Here is a 20,471-nt window from a genome sequence, read left to right as displayed (position 1 = left end):
CAGTCCTAAACTACGGCGTGTCTGGTGTAGATCACTTCCAGTTCCGAGGAACCAAACCTTTCTCCTGACCTGAGATGATCCTAGCACACAGATGCTGTTCAGCAGAAGGCCCAGCAGAGGCTATGCTTCCTCATCGTCTGCTCTGCCATGATTCAGTAAGTTCTGTGTTTGTACAGTCTGGTTTGGTTCATCCATAAAACATTCCAGGACCAGACTGCAGGACCAGGTGTACAGAGAGGATATTTTTCCCTTTCCTTCCTTCCAGAACTTGGGCCTACAGGGTGCTATTTGCAAAAACTAGTAAACGGAAGTCAATTGTTTCTGTTTGTGTGCGCAAAGTAAGGAGGTAATTCAGCCATTTGGTTCAGGCATGTTGGACCAGAGACGGATCTTAAAGCTGCATCATCGGCCCTATGGAGGCCCGGAGCTGAATACCAGCTCTATAGACTCCATAGACAATGACTGTGAAATCATGGTCAGTAAAGCAGGTCTGTACTTTTGGCAGAATGGGTCAGTATCATGTCCTACTTGAAAATGAAAATAATGCTTGTCAGCAGAGGGAAGCTCCACTCTTCCTCCAGATTCAGGTACCTTGGATTCTAAATAAACCGACAAAAATGTTTTTTTTGTTTGTGTTTTATTTTTATTTGAAAATAGGACTTTGGATTACTGTAAAATAATCCAGTCTCTATTCTCTTTAGTCCAGGTAAGACACTTTGCCTCTGGTTGGGGAGTGGCTTATGAAGAATCCCTCAGTTGGATCTGTGTCCCATGTTGTGGCTTTTGAACAAGGTGGATCCTGTTTTGGTCTTTTCTACACTTTAGCTTAGATGTTATTTTTCCCTGATACATAAAACCTCTAAAAAGAGGGTGTACTTTCTTTTTATCATGACTCGATGTCATCAGCATGGTATCGGTATCGGCCGATATTAGCTGTAGAATTGTGAAGACTTCACAAATTTGCAGTTTGAGTGTTGTCACTGTCTCAGAGAGAGCAGATGTCATGAATAAATTTGACATTAGACATGATGCAGGTTGAAGGCATTGCATCATTTTCAGCCTCCTTTTTAGCATTTGCATTTGGTAACAGGATAAATGGACAAAGATAACGGAGTACTTTAACTCCTCAGTAGAGAAAGTCATATAGTCTCAGTAAGAAAGTATAGGAATATATCGATTATCGGCCAAGTATATCGGCATATCGTATATCAAAATCCAATATTGTGCATCTCTACTCTACGTACCTTATGTTCATGCACCCTAACAAAAAGAAAGAACCACTAACCAGTTTATTTTGTATTCCTGTGTGTAAGGCTACTGTATTAATAAGTTTAATATTGACAATGTGGCGTTCTGATGCAAACTGTCAGATGATCCAGCTGAGGAGATTCTGCAGGTCAGCAGCAGAGCATGACGTCTCAAAGGACTTGATGAATGACTTATAGAAGAAAAAAGTCCTAAAGATCCCGGAGAAGCTTTCAAAAAGAAGAGGGAACCTGAACCCACAGGGGAGATGTGATAAAAGCTGGGAAAATAAAGAAGTCCAGAGATAGTTGGAGGCCCTAACTAACCGTTTCCCAGCATAGGCAAGCGAAGAGCTCTGACTCAGTTTGTTGGGCTTCCAAATCTGATATGAAACATGTTCCAGATAAAAGGCAGGAAAGCCTGGAGCTGCACTGAATAATGCGTGGGATCACTTTGGGGCCATTGTAGCGTTTAGTTACTCTTTTGTCAGAGCATCTATTTAAAGGCAGGACTTTTATGCAAACCTACACACAAGAACAATATAACAGTGGTTCTTCTGGAACAAACCCATCACGACGTGTTTGTTCAAGTTGCAAGACACTCAGAGTGTAACACATTCGAAATGCAATCGTTTATAATGATAAATTACTTTTTTTATTTTACATCTGAATAAATTTTTACAACACGTCAAAGCCTCATTGAGCAAACACTAACATCAGTTTCCATTTCAGCATTCCATTATCCCATTTCCCCCCCTTTGGCTTTAACCCTCCTGTTGTCCTCATTTTCTGTATATGAGGAAAACATATAGAGATCTCGGGTCATTTTGACCCGAGGACAAAATAAGGAGAAGGATACCAGTCTGAACTGTTGGAAACCCTGAGGTGCAAAATAAAACTGGACGTCTGTGACTCAGTGACAAATGTTGGCATTGATGAAGGCAAAAGTACAGAAAAGGTGAAATTCATGTGTAGCCCTATATATTCTTATTTCGTAAGTTTTGAAAAGCGATATTTTCCACAGACGGCTCGAGAAAGTTTAACAGCCCGGGTTGGGTCAGGTAGTTTAAACGAGACAAAGTGCATTTTCAACAACCACAACTTATTTGTAAAGTAAATACAAAAGCGTTTTGTCGGTCTCGTTTGCTAAAACGAACCTTTTCTGACTGCGAGAGGACCTTGAGGTTGAAGACGGATGTGTCAGCTGCTTCATCGATTTAAATCATTGTCCTCTGTGTTGGAGGCGAAGAGGCAGTTTGAGCGCTCCAGACCACAAGCGGTGCTTTATAGACTCTTCCCTCCGGCTTACATAAAAACAGTCAGTGTGTTTAATTTATCTCTGTGACATTTATTGCCTGTTATCCGTTATCACCGCTCCCATCTCCTCTCCAATCCCCGGAGGACATTTGATCGCTCGGCTCCTGAATTAGTTCCCCCTCATCCTTCCTGTGTATTTGTCAGGACACTCTTTGTGGCTCGCAAAAGCAATTCTTCCTGTTCTGGTTGGCGAAGAGCGGCGAAACCTGCGTCGAGCCGATGTTCCGTTTGCCTTTATCCTCCAGACTTTCTGCTCCCGCATGGCCATGCTCTCGTTCCCCAAAGCCCAGATGGCGGGTCAGTGGGATATCAGTCTGCCTGAGGGCTTGCAGTGTACACATCCCAGCTTGAGGACAATTGGAGATGATGACTGACAGAGGAAGGTGAGAGACCGCCACCAGGCCGCCCCCTACAGGAGAGATGCTAGTGGGGCGGCTGCTGAAGTCTTCACCGCTGCTGCTCCTGCTGAGCTCGGTAAAGAGGTCCAACTTGAGGCCGTTGGCCTTGAGTCTGATGGAGTCCGTGATGGTGGTGTGTGTGGAGTTGCGCTCACTGCCGCTGCTGTCCAGCACCGGATGCCAGCCCAGGATGTGGCGCCGGATGATTTTTCGGAAGGTCCGCCTGAACTCTTGGATGCGGTAGGCGTAGATGAAGGGGTTGATGACGGAGTTGGCGTGGGAAAGGATGATGGCCAAGTACATGATCCAAATAGGAGGGCGCTGGCACTCGGGGCAGAACAGGGTGAAGCAGTTGATGATGTGCAGAGGCAGCCAGCAGATGGCAAACAGCCCAACAATGATGGCCAGAGACTTGGCAGCCTGGATCTCCTTTTGCAAAGTGGAGCGCGACTTTTCTCCACGAAAGGCCTCCAATTCAATAAGCTTGAGCTGGTGGCGAGCTGCCATGAAGATGCACAGGTAGATGGCTAGCATCAGCAGGAGGGGGATTAGTACACAAGCAAAGAAGTTGAAGTAAACCATGTACTCCATGTTCACTACCGCCTCAAACAGGCACTTCATCTGGCCAGGTCGGCAGGTCTCGTTGTCGCTGTTGTTGGTCTCGGTACTGTTGGACAACTTGTGCCAGCCCATCATGGGGGTCAGACCAATGATGATTGACAGAGCCCAGCAAAAGGCGATGGTGCCTCGAGCCCGCTGGCTTGTCACCAAGCTGTTGTACCTGCAGAAAGAGAAAGTGCAAACATTAAGCATAAGTTTCAACTGTCTGGTCCTATGATGTCAACCAGCAGTGTGACAAGATCTCATGGCAGGACATGATGCATTGCTAAAAATTAGTCACACCTTTTTAAGATATTTAGCCTTTTATTCGGTTGGATTGTAACCAGGTTGTAAGTACAGCTTCAAAATGCAAACAAAAGAGATAAAAATAGATTTGGCACCAAACAGTGACGGAAACATCTGAAGACCATCTGTCATTTTCATAGATCACAATTCACACACCAGAGCACTTGGTGCAGACATGCAAACGTTTTCAACTTTTAACTCAATCAAAAAAAAGATTCCCATGAGAACATTTGAGCATTGTTTCAGAACTGCACACCGTACTCAATGCATCTCGCTAAGCAGGAGCTGGTCACTTCAATTAGAGAAATGTTCACTGATTTAAAAACTTTGGCTGAAGTGGCGCTTATAGTTCCAGTCTCCAGTGAAGTTGTAACCTTGTGGGCCTCAAGGATAAAATCAAAACAGTCATAAGAAGTTCAAAATGTCTGCGGCAAAAGTCCAAGGCCTTGTGACAACAGCTTTGAAAGTCTGAAAAGTTTGCTTAAATTTGGCTTCCACAACTTTTTCCACAAGGTATTCTCTCTCTCTCTCTCTCTCTCTCTCTCTCTCTCTCTCTCTCTCTCTCTCTCTCTCTCTCTCTCTGTCTCTTTCTATCTGTCTCTCTCTCATGATGCAATGACGGCAAAGGCAAAATGGCTTTCTATCTTTGAGGTAAGTGGCACAAGTAAGACTTCAAAAATTGGATGGAGTAAAACAGCTGACCCAAATGGTTTTAGAACAGAAAAGGAGGATTCGATGGGGTGTCCGTGGAGACAGAAGTAAACCTTTCATCCAGATTCCTAGTTGAAAATGTATATATTGTCAGATTTCTGACTGTTAAAAGTTGCTGGTCTTTGACTACCTCCTAAGACTCAACATTCAATATGACTGCAAATCAAACTTAGAGAAAGCTGGCGGTATGAAACATGTTCATTACAAAAACACAAAATCCTACCAAGTATTCTTGTCGAGTTTCTAGTGCAGATATCTTTACACACTTTAAATAAGAAAAACTTTTCAGCGAGATATAGGAGATTGTTTTAAGTCAATATTTCTTTGACATTAATAAAAAGTACTAGTTTCAGATATGTTTCACTTCTAACAAGTAGCTTGTCTTGCTGAAAATCTACTTGTAAGTTTGTTTTATTTTATTTAAAGTGTGCTAAGATGTTTGAACTAGAAACTAGACCAAAAATTGTTTTTTTTTTGCAGTGTTAGCATGTCAGACATAGCATTCCATAGCATTAGGCCGGTGACACACACACACTGCTCAACCTTAATCTGCCAATATATTCCTGCAGTCTTTAAATTCTACAGGAATCATCAGCCTGTGTAGCGCACCTAGCAACGCAACACCTAGCAACGGAACACTTAGCAACGCAACACCAAACCATAGCTCTTTTTCAGACATCCTTAACTTGAGTGTGAAATGTTTCTGAGTGTTGACAGAGTCAAAGACAAAGGCAACATTTGATTACACAACCACAGAAGTACCAGCCTTTCAAAAGAGACACACATTTTGAGTTAACTGTTGGATGCTAACGCTGCTACAGTTAGCATCTGCTTTGTAGCTTCCTGTCGGTGCTAAACGAAATATTTTTGTTTAAAAAATATAGAAAACTTCCCAAAATATAAACTAATTAGACGGGTTAAATTTGAAATGAATAATTTTACACATAATTGAGATTCATCAAACGTTTCTTTTACTGTCAGTTTGATAACACAAAAAGGAAGTGTATCTTTTTTTTTTTTTGTATTAAGGGCACTTGAAAATATAAGATAAAAAATAATTTTTCATGTGAAAGCTTACAGCTCACTCATATCAAAAAGACAACAATGGCTGGATTCATTGTTAAAGCCCTCAACAGAATAGCAGGCTGTGTGCCTCAAATAAAAGTTTCTTAAGGGATGATGTGAACAAACTGCAAAGTCATCCTATCTGAGGCTTAATTAAACACAGACATGGATAATATATAAACAGCACTTTTGCCTGATTTATTGTTTACTTATTCTTCCTGTATAAGCACCTCTTCTCCCGGAAACCAATCTAAGAGACAAAGATAAACTACAACGTTTTGCGGGATTCCTCAAAGGAAGGAGTCTATTTTGAGTTAGCCTGTTGTGCAGTGTGGGAGAGCAGCTGAGATTGTTTCTATCACATTCTTGAGATGTTAAAGTGCAAAAGGTTAATGCTGCAAAAACAAGCCCCCAGAGCCCCCCCGTCCCGCCAGGGATGCACAAAATAACACAGAGGAGCCCTCACGTAGAGCATCCTCAGCAGGAGGAAGAGGCTGTGTGAAAACAGTCTGTGTGAGTCAGTGGGACAGGAAGGCAGAGCGCTTCAATGCGTCGCTGAGGTCAGGCTGATTGTTTCAGGGTGACGCCACAGCATGAGGTAAGGCATGACCTCAGGGAGCTAAAAGGCTGGTAGCCACACCGATAGCGCAGAGCGGAGGGAAACACGGCAGGCAGGACGCCTGATCGGGTTTTTACAGTGGAGCCTAATCGCTGGGGGGGATTAGTGTCTGTATAAGCAATCATTGCAATATTTAACTGATTGCTCCAAGGGGACATGGTCCCACGGGAAACTCCAATTTTGGAGACACTTATACGGCCAAAACCCTCTGGTACAAATGGCTCATCTTTATATACAGGAATTAAATTTATACTCCAGCCGTGAGGCTTCTGCTGTTTGGAGTAAAGAAAGCCTTCAGAGGAACCAGAGAAACAAAAGGCTGTCAGGTTTAGATAAAACACTAAGTCTTCATCATTCCCAGACTATAGAAATAGTGGGGAAATTATTCTTTAAACAGAGAGAAATTTTTCTTTTTGGTTTTTAATTAAAGCAAGATTCCTTATCTGTCCTCATGTACCATTCCGCTCTAATAATCGGGTTGATTTTGCAGTAAAAATAAGAAAACTTTTAAATTATGTGAATTTTGACAACAGGAACATTTTCCACTGTCCTGGAACATTTTGAGCACCATCCATCCATCCATCAATTTTCTTTACACCCCTGTCCCTTAGTGGTGTCAGGAGGGTTGCTGGTGCCCATCTCCAGCTAACGTTCCGGGCGATAGGCGGGGTCACCCTGGACAGGTCACCAGTCTGTCGCAGGGCAACACAGAGACACACAGGACAAACAACCATGCACACACACACTCACACCTAGGGACAATTTGGAGAGACCAATTAACCTGACAGTTAATATTTTTGGACTGTGGGAGGAAGCCGGAGTACCCGGAGAAAACCCACGCATGCACAGGGAGAACATGCAAAGACCGGGGCCGGGAATCGAACCCAGAACCGTGTTGCTGCAAGGCTACAGCTCTACCAACTGCGCCACTGTGCAGCCCCATTTTGAGCACCATCTGTCTGAAATATACTTGACAGATTAAACATAAATTAAGTCCAGAAAAAGTCACTGAGTCGGATGTAAAACTTTATTTATATTGTTTGTTAAACTGCTTTGAGAGGCTTTACTCATCAAATATCTGTGAATGGATCAAATCAAGTACACATTTTCACAATTAAAATAATATGCTTAACTTAAAACTTACTCAGCAATTTGAGTATGTGCACACTTCTATGAGCCAGAATACAACAAATTATAACACGCTCTGCAGATAAACTGAGCATATTAATACATAATGCTGGGTTCAAAAAACAGCTGGCTGTAAGAGGGAAAGTTTTATGTTAATATCCAGAATATTGTTTACTTTTCGCTTAACTTGCTCATGAGAACTTCCTTATGATTCTCCAAACTGGGATCTCTGTGTCTGCTATCAGCTGGAGGTAAAACACTGACTTCTCATAAACAAACCTCTAACCCCCTTTAATAGAAACAAACAAACTACTCCATTGTTAATGACAGCTGACCAGAGGCTAGATTTCACAATTATCTAATAGAAAAAGAGCTACTTCTGTCACCAGGTAGGGTTTCAAATCTGGCACTATCAGTAAGTTTTGGGTTTTGATTTCATTTTTGTGAGAAAACTGTTTGTAAAAATCGCCAGATTTGATCTTGTCCCTTATGCAGGGATTTACAAGAGTTTGTGCTGATATTCCTCCTTATATTTTAGTAATGTATTAAAATTGAAGAAGTCTAGATGCATTATCATTGGTGAGGAAATACCAAAGTGCTCAGCTTCCTGTCTTGATTCAGCCGGTGTTGCATTAAATCATGTTGTGTCACGGCTGCTAAGCAACATAACGCCGAGGTGGAGGCTAGGCAGCTAGCTGAAGGCTACAGCTTCTCTGCAATGCTCTCTGCCTTCGCAGGACCCCTCTTCCGTAGACCGGGTCGTTTCTCAAGCCCATGAAAGAATAAGCTTGAAAGGATGCAGACCCTGAATTGGAACACAAAGCTCTAGTGGTCTGGAACACTCATTTTTATATATTTTTTTTTGCATCTCTTTTTTGTCTGCGTCTTTTCTTTGTTGTATTTGTTTTTCTCGTGTTTGCTGCGCGTTTGCACCGTAGTATTTTAACGATTCTGTATTTTAGTTCTGCTGGGGTCCATATGGTTATGTGTATTTGTTATAAGTTGCATTGTGATCCCTGTTATGTGTAGAGTGTTATGGGGTTCCCCAGTCTGACTCTGCTGACTTCCACTCACATGTGATGGACCTGTCATGTGGGCGAGGGATCAGGGGAGCGGGAGGACCAGGACCGATGCTGACCTGACAGAACACCGGAAGAGCGGAGAGTTCAGTGTGTTAGCAGTGAAGCTATTCAGTTGAGTGTAACGGTTTGTTAGAGGCGCAGCAGCTCGCTCTTGTTTCTAATAAAACCTGTTGGCGTCATTACAGTATTTACAGTACAACACTTTAAAAAGTAATTACAGGACTGAAAAGGTAAATGTCCAGTAAAATACTGGTAGCCTATCTACAGACGCCAGCTTTTTTTATTTTTTATTTATTTTTTTTTTACCGTTTTTCTGAAATAACAGTAAAAAAAAAAAAAAAAAAAAAAAAAACTACCTACCAGTATTTTTTTTATTTTTTATTTTTTTATCGTTCTTTCAGAAAAACGGTATTTTACCGTTCAAAAAACAGTAACCTACTGGCAGCTACAGACGCCAGTATTTGACCGTTCTTTCACAGTATCTATACTAGCGGTTCTCAACGTGGGCGGTACCGCCCCCCAGGGGGCGTTCAGAGGACGGCAGGGGGCGCTGGCGGACATTTTTACAAGAGGGGGGCGCTGGGATGCCTTTGGGGGGCGTTTGGTCGAAGGTAAACTTTACACCTTAAATCCACAACAATACCAGTTTAGACTTTGAGCAACTTGGTAAAACTGTATTGTGTAACATTAAATCATGCTTGGCTGCAACTGTATCGATGGCAGCTCTTCTTCTTCTATTCAGTGTTTGTAGCTTCATGGCGCAGCTCCGCTCCGCATCAGTTCAGCGTTACACCGGCTGATGACGCTGCTGTGATTCACTTTGTCTGGTATTTATGTAGGCTACATATGTTTTGGCAGTTCTGTGATCATGTCAAAGCAGCAATTTATATTAAAAAGTGTTTTATTTCCGTTTGAAAGCTGCCTGCTACCATGGAAGGACAACAGAAAATCGCTCTTATAAACATGTAATTACTAAAATCACGACTTTGTATCCCTCAAAAAAATGAACACATTTAAATAAATAAATCCTTCCATGGGTGATACCACGATAGAGAGCGTTCATTTTATAGCGTTAACACCGGTGCTGTAAGTGGTCCGACATGAACGATAGAACATTAGAACGACAGATAGATAGAACAACACAGCACTTTTAAATTTCAATAATCAGAATACCGAAATTGTTTCCGTTGTTTTAAAAGGTTTATGTCAGACTGCCTTTCCCGCATCGATGTTTCCCGACCGCCCTGCACTTTAGGGGGTAAAAAAAAAACAAAAAAAAAACGACGCGCACATTGCGCAAAATTCTGAAACGGGAGAAGCGGGCAAAACGTAGCGACAAATGGCATAAAAACAGAGAATCCGACGCTGAACAGTGAAAAATCAACACATGATGTGAAAAACATGACGATTAAGCGGCGCAGCAGGTGATGAATGAATATTACTGATGATCAATAAACAATAAAATAAATCTAGCAACAGGAAAGAAACTAAAGTGGACATAGAAATAAACCAAGAGAGGATAATACTAATCAAAGGAAACTAAATGGAAATGAATGAAGAACAAAATGCAAGAATAAACTAAGAAACTAAAGTAAATACAGAGGAATACGCTGGTATGGCAAGACCTTTCGAGCAATAATTAATACAGAGGAATGTATGGCAAGAATAAACTGACACTATTTCCAGATAAAAGGTAAAATAATATTGTTGAAGTGCCATGGGCAGGGGCGCAACTACACATTATTCAGGTGGATGCGAAAACATAAATCGGCACAACCCCACGAAGGAGCGTAGAAACATACGCTCCCCCCCAACCCCCCTCCTCCAGACGCCGATACGTTTAGGGCAAAACTCGCTACATTTACCCCGTTATGTGCGCGACGTGAAGGAGCGTAAGGGGCGCTGAAGTGTCCGGGAAAACATAATCGGTGCGCCGATTCAAAACATCTACAATAATGATAGTAACATTAATAATAAAATAATTGTCAGTGCAAGTAGCCTATACAAATTCTTTGTTGGGGGGGGGGGGGGGGGTGAGGGACCTGGATAAAGGCTTAGGGGGGCGCTGGGCCGAAAAAGGTTGAGAAACACTGATCTATACCGTACTTTGCATTGACGGTAAATTACTGTCAGGATTAATTACGGCACAGCTGCATTCACAGTAAACTTCTGGCGTCTATAGCTGCCAGTATTTGACTGTAAATTTACAGGACTATAGTTCTTTGAGTGTAGAAGCTAAACAGACACACTACACCGGTGACTAACCAACAGGATTGTCCTCTGGTGCGCAGCGCTCACCTGAGTGGTAACTTGATGGCGACGTAGCGGTCGATGGCGATGGCGAGCAGGCTGAAGATGGAGTTCTGGGTGAGGACCAGGACGAAGCACGCTATGAACAGGCAGCCGTAGAAGTAGGAGCAGAATCCCGTGCTGATGACGATGGCGAACGGGATGGCCAGGACTCCCACGGCGATGTCAGCTACGGCCAGCGACACCACGAAGCAGTTGGTGATGTTCTGGAGGTTGCTGTTGAGGAAAACTGCCCAGCAGACCAGCACGTTCCCCAGGACGGAGAACACGGCGATCAGCAGCTCCAGGACGATGTAGAGAATGCTCTCACTGGTGAGCATGGTGACACGGGACGAGAGGTCGCTGATGAGGAGGGAGGGAACCGCTCAACGTCCATAGCTGCAGCCTGCCGGATTCCGAACCCCCTCACCTCCACGGCTTACAGAAGCATCCAAAAGAAAAAGAAAAAAATCTCCAGCAAGGGCAAGTTCACATCTGGACAGCTGAAAAACTGATGTTTAATCCAGCTTCACACGAGGCTCTCTCTAATCCACATAAAAAAATCAATAAAAATAAAAAGTTCCTCTTCTGTCTCTGTTTCAACTCCTTCCCATCAGCGCGCTGCTTTTCCAGGAATCCTGGAAGGGCTGAGAGGCATCATGGGAACATCATGCTGCTGGAGATAAAAGATTGACAGAAAACAGAAAGAGGAAGTGCTGTTACTCTACAGGAAGTCACTTTAAATACTGATAATGAGCGTAAGGGCAAAAACAGACATCAAGTTCCCTGAAAATGAAATGAGCAGTATGCTGCTCATAAAGCATCAAAGCTAGCTGAATGTAAAACATTCATATATAACCACTAACAGCATTTCGGAAAACTTTTGATAGAACCAGTCTGACAACATGAAGTAGACCAAAGGCTCTGGAAAGACTCAAAACCAGATGAAAGTCTATCAGTCTGGAAAATCATCCAGAAGTGTTGGGACTCCAGAAACTACAATAAGAGCCATTCACAAGATTCACAGAAATGCTCTGATAAAAACGACTTAACTACTAACAGGAGCTCATCCATAGCTCGGCCAGAACGTCACAAACCCAGAGAAACATCCAAATGATCAATCAGACTCAGACTGGGTCAAACGTGCTGAAGCCAAAACCTCTGCAAAGAGAAAAGGATGCATCTGTCCATCAGACTTGTTGAAAAGTGTGTGTCCCTTTAAATTTGGTATCAAGCTAAGACAGAAGGACGCCATGCAGACAAACATGGTGGTCATACTGTGATGGTGTTGAGCTGCTTTGCTGCTTCAGGACTTGATGCAAAAGCAAACCAGGAACTACGTCTCTGACTCAAACCTAATACAAAAAAAACCTAAGGTTTTCAGTTGGACTAGTCAAAGTCTAGGCTTACACTGCTTCAAAACAACTCATATTAGAAAACACTCCAACATGGCTAAATTAAAGCAATTCTGCACACATGAAACATGAGATTTAATAGCGTAGTTGGGTTATTTTTTCCACATGTGATAAGATATCATTTGAAAAGTGAATTTTCTATTTACTCAGTTTATCTGCGTTCTAAAGGTTTTGTTTGATGATCTAAAAACGTTTAGCAAAATCAGAGGAACCACGGAGGGCAGCAGGTCCTGTGTGTGCAGACATAAATATGGTAAAATCTCAAATACGGTTTTTGAAACTAACTGTAGTTTTGACATTGACATCCAGAAACACATCGGTCTCCGTTAACAGCTCTGTTTGCATGCATGTTGCTGGGCTGGTGGTTTCTAGAGCAGCAACGTGAGAGCAGTTTGAATTAAAAAAACATCTATATTCAGTAAATATGAAGTTCTTTCTGGTCAATGACCATTTATGATATTAATTTTAGGTTTAAAATGACAACACTGACTTTAACCAATTCTGTTTTTTTTTAATTGGACCATTTCACATAAAAGTTATCTGATAAATAAATCAGGTTTGAATTCAGCAGAAGGTGAAAGAATAACAAGATTAAACAAGTTTACATCAAATTCCTAACATCAGAATATGATTTTAATTAAGCTAAATCCAAAATGTATCTGAATACTCTATGTTGTGTATGTAGCTGATTAATGCATTTATAGACCAACAATGGTGGGAATTATTTTTTGATGCATTTAAGTATTCGAAAAAATCTTATTTTTTGTGTACTGAACTATGTGAGTGATTCCTTTCGTGCATCTCTAACATTCATAAAGTATTGATAATAGTACAGTTTCTAATTGACATTTTACTATTCACTCACATACTTCAAAACAAGCATGAAAAATATTTAAAAATGAATTGTCGCACTTCTTCACACGTATTTAGAATTTCAAAATATCTTTGTCACATAATTGGATCATATTATTAGAGGAAATGACTAGAACAGTACCAAACTCACTTTTAAAGCTACAGTACATTCATTTTACAGATAGAGCAATATAAAATCATCTCCTCTTAAAATCTCTGCTAACCCAGTTGATGCAATGCAGGCTCAGAAAGTGGCAGGTAATTTTCCCCTTTTTTTTTCTTTTTTTTTTGCAGATTTTTCAGATTCGAAGCGAATATTTTCAGCTTTGTGAGTGCAGTGCAGTGTGATTTACATCGGCTCATACGGTTAGCTAACGCTTGTTTATGCAGATGGGGAAGTGATGGAGGTGACAGAGGGGAAGCTGCTTCCTGCTGCACAGACAAAGGCTCAGTCTGTTGGTCGAAACGCTGCAACGCGCTGCGAAAGGTTGCCACCGAGGAAAAATTCCCCAAGATAAATCAACATTTTGTTCAGTGAAATGATTGTAGAGATATGTGTTTCTACAGATAAATGTGTGTGATGCCACCTTCTCTGAAGATATTTTCAATATTAATTTGTAAACTAAGTTATTATCTCTGGACCTAAAGAGCCTAGACATCTAGAGTCAGCATACAGCTGCAGTGATTACAGCTGGAAACCAGAGATCAGGCTGAACTCTGACCTGATCCTTCAGGTTGCCTGATTCTTCAGGTCAGAGTTCAGAACCGGTGGGTATGTGAGGGCGGCCAAGACCAAGCAGAACCTCCATGTTGTCCAATAAGCATTGCAGAACCCTATAACATCTGAGCCTATCACTGGAACAAAAGGTAAAGCGGTCTTTACACCCAGGTGTTATCCTGTACCATGTCTCAACTATCAGCCAGACTGAGCTGGACTTTACACAGGTTGCCGTTAACAACAGCAGACAGCTGTGTTTAAAGTTGTGCTTTGCCATAAGGCACCATGATGATGAATGACATTACAACACAGTCAGTGGCTGCGTTTCCATTCACCCACTCCTTCAGAATTTTGTAATTTGGCATTTCAAAAATAAACTTGCTTAATGGAAACATGTTAATTAAAAAAAAACTCCCTCTTTAATAAAAAGTTTTGCTGCTATAATGAGGTGGGTTTTTGACCATCAAAATTGGCTTATTTTGCAAAAGTGTTTTTTTTAAATCATCTCACGAATCATGTGATCAACAACTGGATGTTGCCACTGGCGCAAACCACAAAGAAGAAGATGGGGAAGTAGTTGGAGGATGATGACGCTGCATTTTTGGTTTTTGGCTCATCACGTGAACAAACTTATTCGCCTGAGATTTTAATTGTGTTTCTTCTTTATTGGAACCACTGCAATTGTGAAATTGTGTCATTAGTTAAATGTTGACAAAGTTTTGCACATACGATGTAAATCGCACGGTGGCGCTGAAGAGAGAGAGAGGGTCCAAGCGAATGTTTTACGTTTTATGTTATTTGTCGAAAGTTTTCCTCCAGCTAAGGTGATCGCTTGGGTGCGTGGCCACATGTTGTTTACCAGATACTAGCAACAGGTTAACGTCATTCTGATCCACCGTCATTTTGAATGTCATTTTGCATAATTTTCCCGTCCTGATCACAAGAGTGTATTTGCTTCGATTGAGCCAGAGTCCTTTATCATAAGTTTTAAAAACAAATACGAAAACGCAAGTTAGGCTCATCGTGACTTATTAGCACCAGAACCTACTCAGTGCTGTTGGACTGGAGTCACTGCACCAATTTTGTTGTGGAGAGACACACTGTGTTGACAACCAGGACCTGCGATTGTTCCCAGATTGAACGTGTGTGAGAATCAGCACGGTTCTGATTCCGGGTGTGGAGGGTCTGTCAGAACAGCTGAAGAAGAGGAAACAACAGATCCTGAATGACTGACGCCCCATTCTGCATTTGATAACTACAACGTGGTCACATGACCTTTCCACAAAAAGTCTAGCTTGCCTAAAATAAATTCTGGGTGCATTTACAGTGGAGGCAGATAAGAGCATGCACCATTAATCACATTTCAGATGGCTGTGTGAACAGAACCCATTAGCTCAGCAGAGTCTGACAGCTGGTCACAGACATCCAGCTTCTGCTAATCAGAGTCTGGGAGGGGAAAAAAAACGTCTGATGCCACGCTGAGCTCGAAAGTTTGGGGGGGGGCATAACTTCCTTTAAAGATTAACAGACCTAATATCACCCCAAAAATCTAGAATAAATATGTCACTTAAAGGCTAATAGTGAAGTCAGAGAATTAAATGTCTCATCCAGCCCTTTAATATCCATGGCAACCATTTAGCTGTGCAAAATACCTAAGTGGATCTAGTGCTGCCTTTGAGGATGAAGCTCCTCAAGCTTCTGCCTCACAGAGCCTCACAGAGCATCTCCTGAGATGTGAGGAAACTTGGTCACCGGCAGTAGAAAAAGTAACTAAGCCTGTCAACAAAGATTTCATGGATAAGACACGTCTTGATGGAAAATCCGCTACTTATTTTACTATGTGACATGCAAATATGTTTTCCTACTTCTTAATAATGTGCTCTCATAACATTTTTTTTTTCTTTTTACTGTCAGTAAATTCACAGAGAAACAAAACTAACATTAAAATGAGAAACTCTTCATTGCTGTGTAAGTAAGCACAGTTATAAAGCAATAATCAACGGAGGATCAGGATATTTATTTCCCCACCACACAGCACTTGTGAGTAAAGTGAATTCATGGAGTCGTCCGGACGCTGACTTCTTCCCCATCTGTCAGAAAAAAATGACAAAACATTCAGCAGGGAACATTTACTAACTGTGTTTGTTTGTTCAGTTCCTGACTCGAGTGCGTGGGGACATTTGGTTTCCATCCGTCGGAGCAGGATTTTGCTCACATCTGCGTTAACGCGACTACGTTTCATGGATCCTCGATGGGTTCAGTTTGAAGCAAAGTGGCTGTTATCAGAATGCAGGATCTGAGTCATGGAGGATAATTAATAGAGGGCGTAATTAGACTCCTGGATATCTGCAAGCCGCCTGTTTCAGACAGTTGCTGTTTTTACAGAGCCGTTTCCCTCGGAGGGAAAGCTCCTTTAGGTTTTCAAAGATAACAGCTGCACTGGAACTCAAAGGTCTTTGCTCTCCCAGTCAGACTTTTCCCTCTGGGTTGGATAAGACATCATTTCTACAGACTTGTTATTTTGGAAGTTTGTTTATCCGTTTGTATTTTTATTCTTTTGGACTTGCAGACAAGATTCTTGTTGATTTTAGGTCTCTTATGGTATTAAGCAACATCACAATGGATTGAATGAAAGTACGTTCCAGCCTCAGCAGTGTGAAGCAAACAAAAAACTTTTTTTTTTAAATCTCAGAGGACAATAATGAGAGTTATGAATATCTGAAACGCCAGTGACAGTCCCATGACAGCGATGTTTCCTACCGAATTAAACTGACCTAAAATGGAGCTACAGAGTTCAGCGGAGACACTCCAGGGACTGTCACTGAGGCAGAGCTTACCCACCTGAAAGGTCCGAGTCTGGTACCACTAGGAGACCGCAAGCAATGACTTTAGAGCTCTCAGATTCACTGGCTTGATGTCTCTCAACCATAAAGATGAAGCAACCACTGACAAGGTGGAATAACTCTAAACGTAAAGTAAAATGATGTAAAGCGTGCTCAGTTGTCTTGTTGCTGAAATGTGCAATAGAAAAAAACTTGATGAAAATGGACATGTGTTCACATTAAAGGGTCATTTTTATGTGTTTTCCAGCCATATAGTGTCACTTTATAGCATAATCAAGTAACTATGTTACCTTCAGTTGTTATAAGAATGCTACATATATCAAATATGACTTTAAAGAAATTTGACTTCGTAATTTAACATCTTGAAATGATTAACCCTTTAGCAACGCTTTTACCAGAGTTTCACTGAGCAGTAGCTCCTATGATGAGCTCAGCTCCACCAGGCGTTTGCTAATTGCTGCTGGCTAGTCTGAAGAAGCTTCATCCTCAAAGGTACCACTCAGTCCACCCAGGCATTCTGCACAGCTGAGTGGTTGCCATGGTGATTCAAGGATGCACTTTCCACATTTTTTTTTTTTTTTTAGAGGGGGTTAATTATTGTTTATTTCACTGGTCCAGATAGAACAAAAGTGAACACGGGTCGCTGGGTTTGTGGTCCCACTTCCAATGAAAGAAAAAAAAAGTCAAAAAGGTCATCAATAAATAAATAAAATTTCTGCCTTACATTTTTCATTTGAAGATATCTTTGTAAAATAAAAAAACTAAATAATAAAATGTATCTCTGTTTATCTTTCTCCTGTTTTAAACGTGGGCATGGTGTCTGTGTGTCGGCTAGATGCCATCATGAAGACAGAAAAACAGAGAGCTGTTTATCAACCTTCAGGTGTTCTCCTGAATCGAAGGTCCATCAACCTACGTTTTACTTTGCAGAGAGGCGATCTGGCCGCCGTAATGTAACAGCCAAAAAAACTGCATTTTGTGGACTTTTTAAAAAATTTAAAAATGTTTCACATAACCCCCAATGTCTGGGATCGCTTCGTCTTGGGGATCTGGATGTATAAGCAACAGAAACGTGTGTAGGCAGGGCACCAATACTGGCATTAGCCCAGGCACCCATTATCTCCTAAATCCGGCCCTGGATCCGGTCACAGGATAAACATAGCAATAAACAAGACAAATATCTTCATAAAACACCTAATGAGTCTCAGCAATGACAAAGCCTAGTGCAATAAATGGAACCAATGAATGGCACAAGGGAGAGTAATAAATGAATTATAAAAGCGGATAAAACTGGAACTAGAAATGTTAGATAAAATAATATTTAAAAAACAACAATTATATTAACCGTAAAAAAATAAAAATACTGACTAAAACCACGTTCTGTTTTTATCCATTTTATGCTTTATTAAAGGAAACTGGCCAACAGCACGTCATGTTATATAAATTGATAAAGTAAAAAGTTCAGTCGCTGGTGTGTCCAAATATTTCTAGATTGGAGCCACTCCGGTTCCAGTCGCATGCGCACACATGCAGAGCCCGGAGCGCAGAGCAGCTGTGGCCCCTGAACAGATGCTCATCATCACTGCGGGCTTTACGGACTGAAGCGCCTCAAATTCCTGCGTGTTTTTCACCTCACAGGTGAGGCGGGGGAGAGAAAACCCCCCCAAAAAAACACGCACTACACGCATCTCCCGCAAACTTTCAGAGAGGACACATCATCACGCTGAGCTGCTTCTACATCCACATTCATAACCAGATCATTCAGCGTAGAGATAATATCTATAGAGCTAAATGACGGAAACATATTTTAATTTGACTTACCGGAGCTTCACCGCGTTCAGAGAGCAAATGGGAGACTCGCTTCAAAAGAAAATTAAAAAATAAAAATAAAAACTGTGAGAGGAGAGTTGCGGCTCAGAGTGACATGCAGCAGATGAGTCCAGGAAATAAATTAAATACCAAGAAGAAGAAGAAGAAGAAGAAGGAGAAGAAGAAGGAACGGTCCGTGTTTCCGCCTTCCTGTGTAGAAGTTGCTCTCGTGCCTCAGTGAATGTAGCGACTTAAAGATGAGAATAGCGCCTTTCCTCTGCTTTGTCTCTCACCCTCCCCTCCCTCACTAAAACATTTTTTGCAGAATTGTGGCCGTTTCCTCTCCGGGGGCGGATCACGTAGAAAGCATTGTAAAGATGATGGTAACCCCCCCCCACACACACACACACACACAACACACACACCTCCCACTACTACTGACCCAGCTGACACGCGCAGTGGCGCTGCTTCTCTCTACATTCAGGTGCATCTCAGTAAAAAGTTCATTTATTTTAGGAATCCAGCGCAAAAAGTGAAACTCACATCTTTATATTTATTCATTACAAATTTAGTTTCACTTTTTTTTTTCAATTACATGAGACTAAGAGAACATGATTTAAATGCATAAATGTTACTGACTGTGCAGAGTCACTCACCCTTCACCAAGAGAGTAAACCACAGTTGTGGTAAGTTTAGTGGAAGGAAAAACGTCTGTCTGAAAAAAAAAATCCATGTATAAACGTAGCTTTGAGATGATAAAAGCAAAACTCATGAACATCATCGCATGAACAAGCTTATTCACATGTGATTGTAACTTCAACTGGAGGTCAGACTTCTTATGAAGAGCACAGTCATTGGACACTGTTCCCTCACCTGAATGTGGGTCACAGGAGGTGGGGCATGCTGGAGAGTGCCTGATGGCCAGGAGTTTACCCACTGAGTCCGGCCGGGCACAGCCCAAAGAGGAGACGTGGGTTCCCCTCCCAACGGGCTCACCACTTGTTTGAGGGGCCAATGGAGTCGGGTGCAAGGTGTGGTGACTGAGGGTTGGATGATCCACTACCCGGCTCTCAGGACATGGAAATGCCTCCTGTCTGGTTGGGAAGGAGCCTGAGCTGGTATGTGAGGTTGTGAGGTTCCAGCTAGAAACATTCGGTCTCATCTCAACGCATGGTTCTGGCTCTGGAACCGGTCTCCTTGAGAGGAGACCAGTCTTCCACTCTGGAGTTGAGAAAATGAGGGAAAAATGGAGCCATAGATCGATAGGTGAATCGGAGCAGAGGCTGCAGGAGAGAGGAGCCAGCTGAGGTGGATAAGGCATCTGGCTAGGTCCCTCCTGGACGCCTCCCTGGTGAGGTGTTCCAGGCATGTCACACCAGGAGGAGGCCCCGGGGAAGACCCAGGAGCTGGAGGGACTATGTTTCTCAGCTGGGCTGGGAATGCCTTGGGATTCCCCTGGAGGAGCTGGAACAAGTGGCTGGGGAGAGGGAAGTTTGGACCTCTGTTCTTAGGCTGCTGCCCCCGCGACTCCGGATAAGCAGAAGAAGATGGATGGATGGCATTTAGATCGTTTTATGTCAATATTCTGTAACCACCATATTTCTTTACTTACTGTTGACCAGGAACTATTTTAGAAGGATAACAGCCCCTGGGCTGGAGCCAGTTTTGGTGCCCCATCAAAAAAAAATAAAAAATCAAACCTGATTTAAATGAAATAGGCATCACCAGGTTTAAAATGTCCCAAGTCACATGGCTCCATTTTGGTCCCATTATAAGTTTAGAGTTTTCAAATATTGTTGCCCTCCTAAAATAATGAGCCAGGTCTTTTTTAATTTTGCCCAAAAGTTATATATATATATATATATATATATATATATATAAAGGACTTCCTTTTTATTGCCAGAAGATGATTTGGGCAAAAAAGAAAAAAAAAAAGGAAAAAATAAAGGGAAATAAAAAAAAAACCATTTGGCAAAAAACAAAACACTTGTGCCGTTATTATAAAAAAAGTGACGATGTCAGAGTATTGTATACATAAATAAAAATGTAACGATATTAAAACAACACACCTCGTA

The 20,471-nt window shown here is 41.8% G+C and overlaps 1 protein-coding gene across 4 annotated transcripts; it reads right to left on the bottom strand.

Annotated features, from left to right (window-relative positions):
- Nucleotides 1-508: 508 nt before the first annotated feature.
- Nucleotides 509-20,230, bottom strand: adora2aa (adenosine A2a receptor a). 4 transcript variants are annotated; one of them, XM_081611307.1, is made up of 4 exons: nt 18,409-20,230; nt 10,769-11,435; nt 8,463-8,526; nt 3,622-3,740 (listed from the first exon to the last, which is right to left on the bottom strand). In XM_081611307.1, the coding sequence occupies exons 2-3, from the start codon at nt 11,098-11,100 to the stop codon at nt 8,493-8,495; spliced, it is 366 nt and encodes a 121-aa protein (XP_081467433.1). In that variant the 5' UTR covers nt 11,101-11,435; nt 18,409-20,230; the 3' UTR covers nt 3,622-3,740; nt 8,463-8,492. The 4 variants fall into 4 exon arrangements, with proteins under 4 accessions (XP_081467432.1, XP_008415459.1, XP_008415460.1 ...); XM_081611306.1 differs by lacking the exon at nt 18,409-20,230 and having other exon boundaries at nt 509-3,740; nt 10,769-10,786; XM_008417237.3 differs by lacking the exon at nt 8,463-8,526 and having other exon boundaries at nt 1,859-3,740; nt 18,409-20,224.
- Nucleotides 20,231-20,471: the final 241 nt, after the last annotated feature.

Source organism: Poecilia reticulata, chromosome 9, assembly GCF_904066995.2.
Source record: "Poecilia reticulata chromosome 9, P_reticulata-male-v2, whole genome shotgun sequence".
Classification (NCBI taxonomy): Eukaryota; Metazoa; Chordata; class Actinopteri; order Cyprinodontiformes; family Poeciliidae; genus Poecilia; species Poecilia reticulata.
This window is presented reverse-complemented; position numbering and strand designations above follow the sequence as displayed.

What these genes read in the sequence shown, in the direction of transcription:
- adora2aa (XM_008417237.3), bottom strand. Translation starts at nt 11,100, where the DNA reads ATGCTCACCAGTGAGAGCATTCTCTACATCGTCCTGGAGCTGCTGATC. An exon ending in GCCATCAAGTTACCACTCAG is followed by an intron (nt 3,741 to 10,768) that starts GTGAGCGCTGCG and finishes CTCTTTCTGCAG; the next exon opens with GTACAACAGCTTGGTGACAA.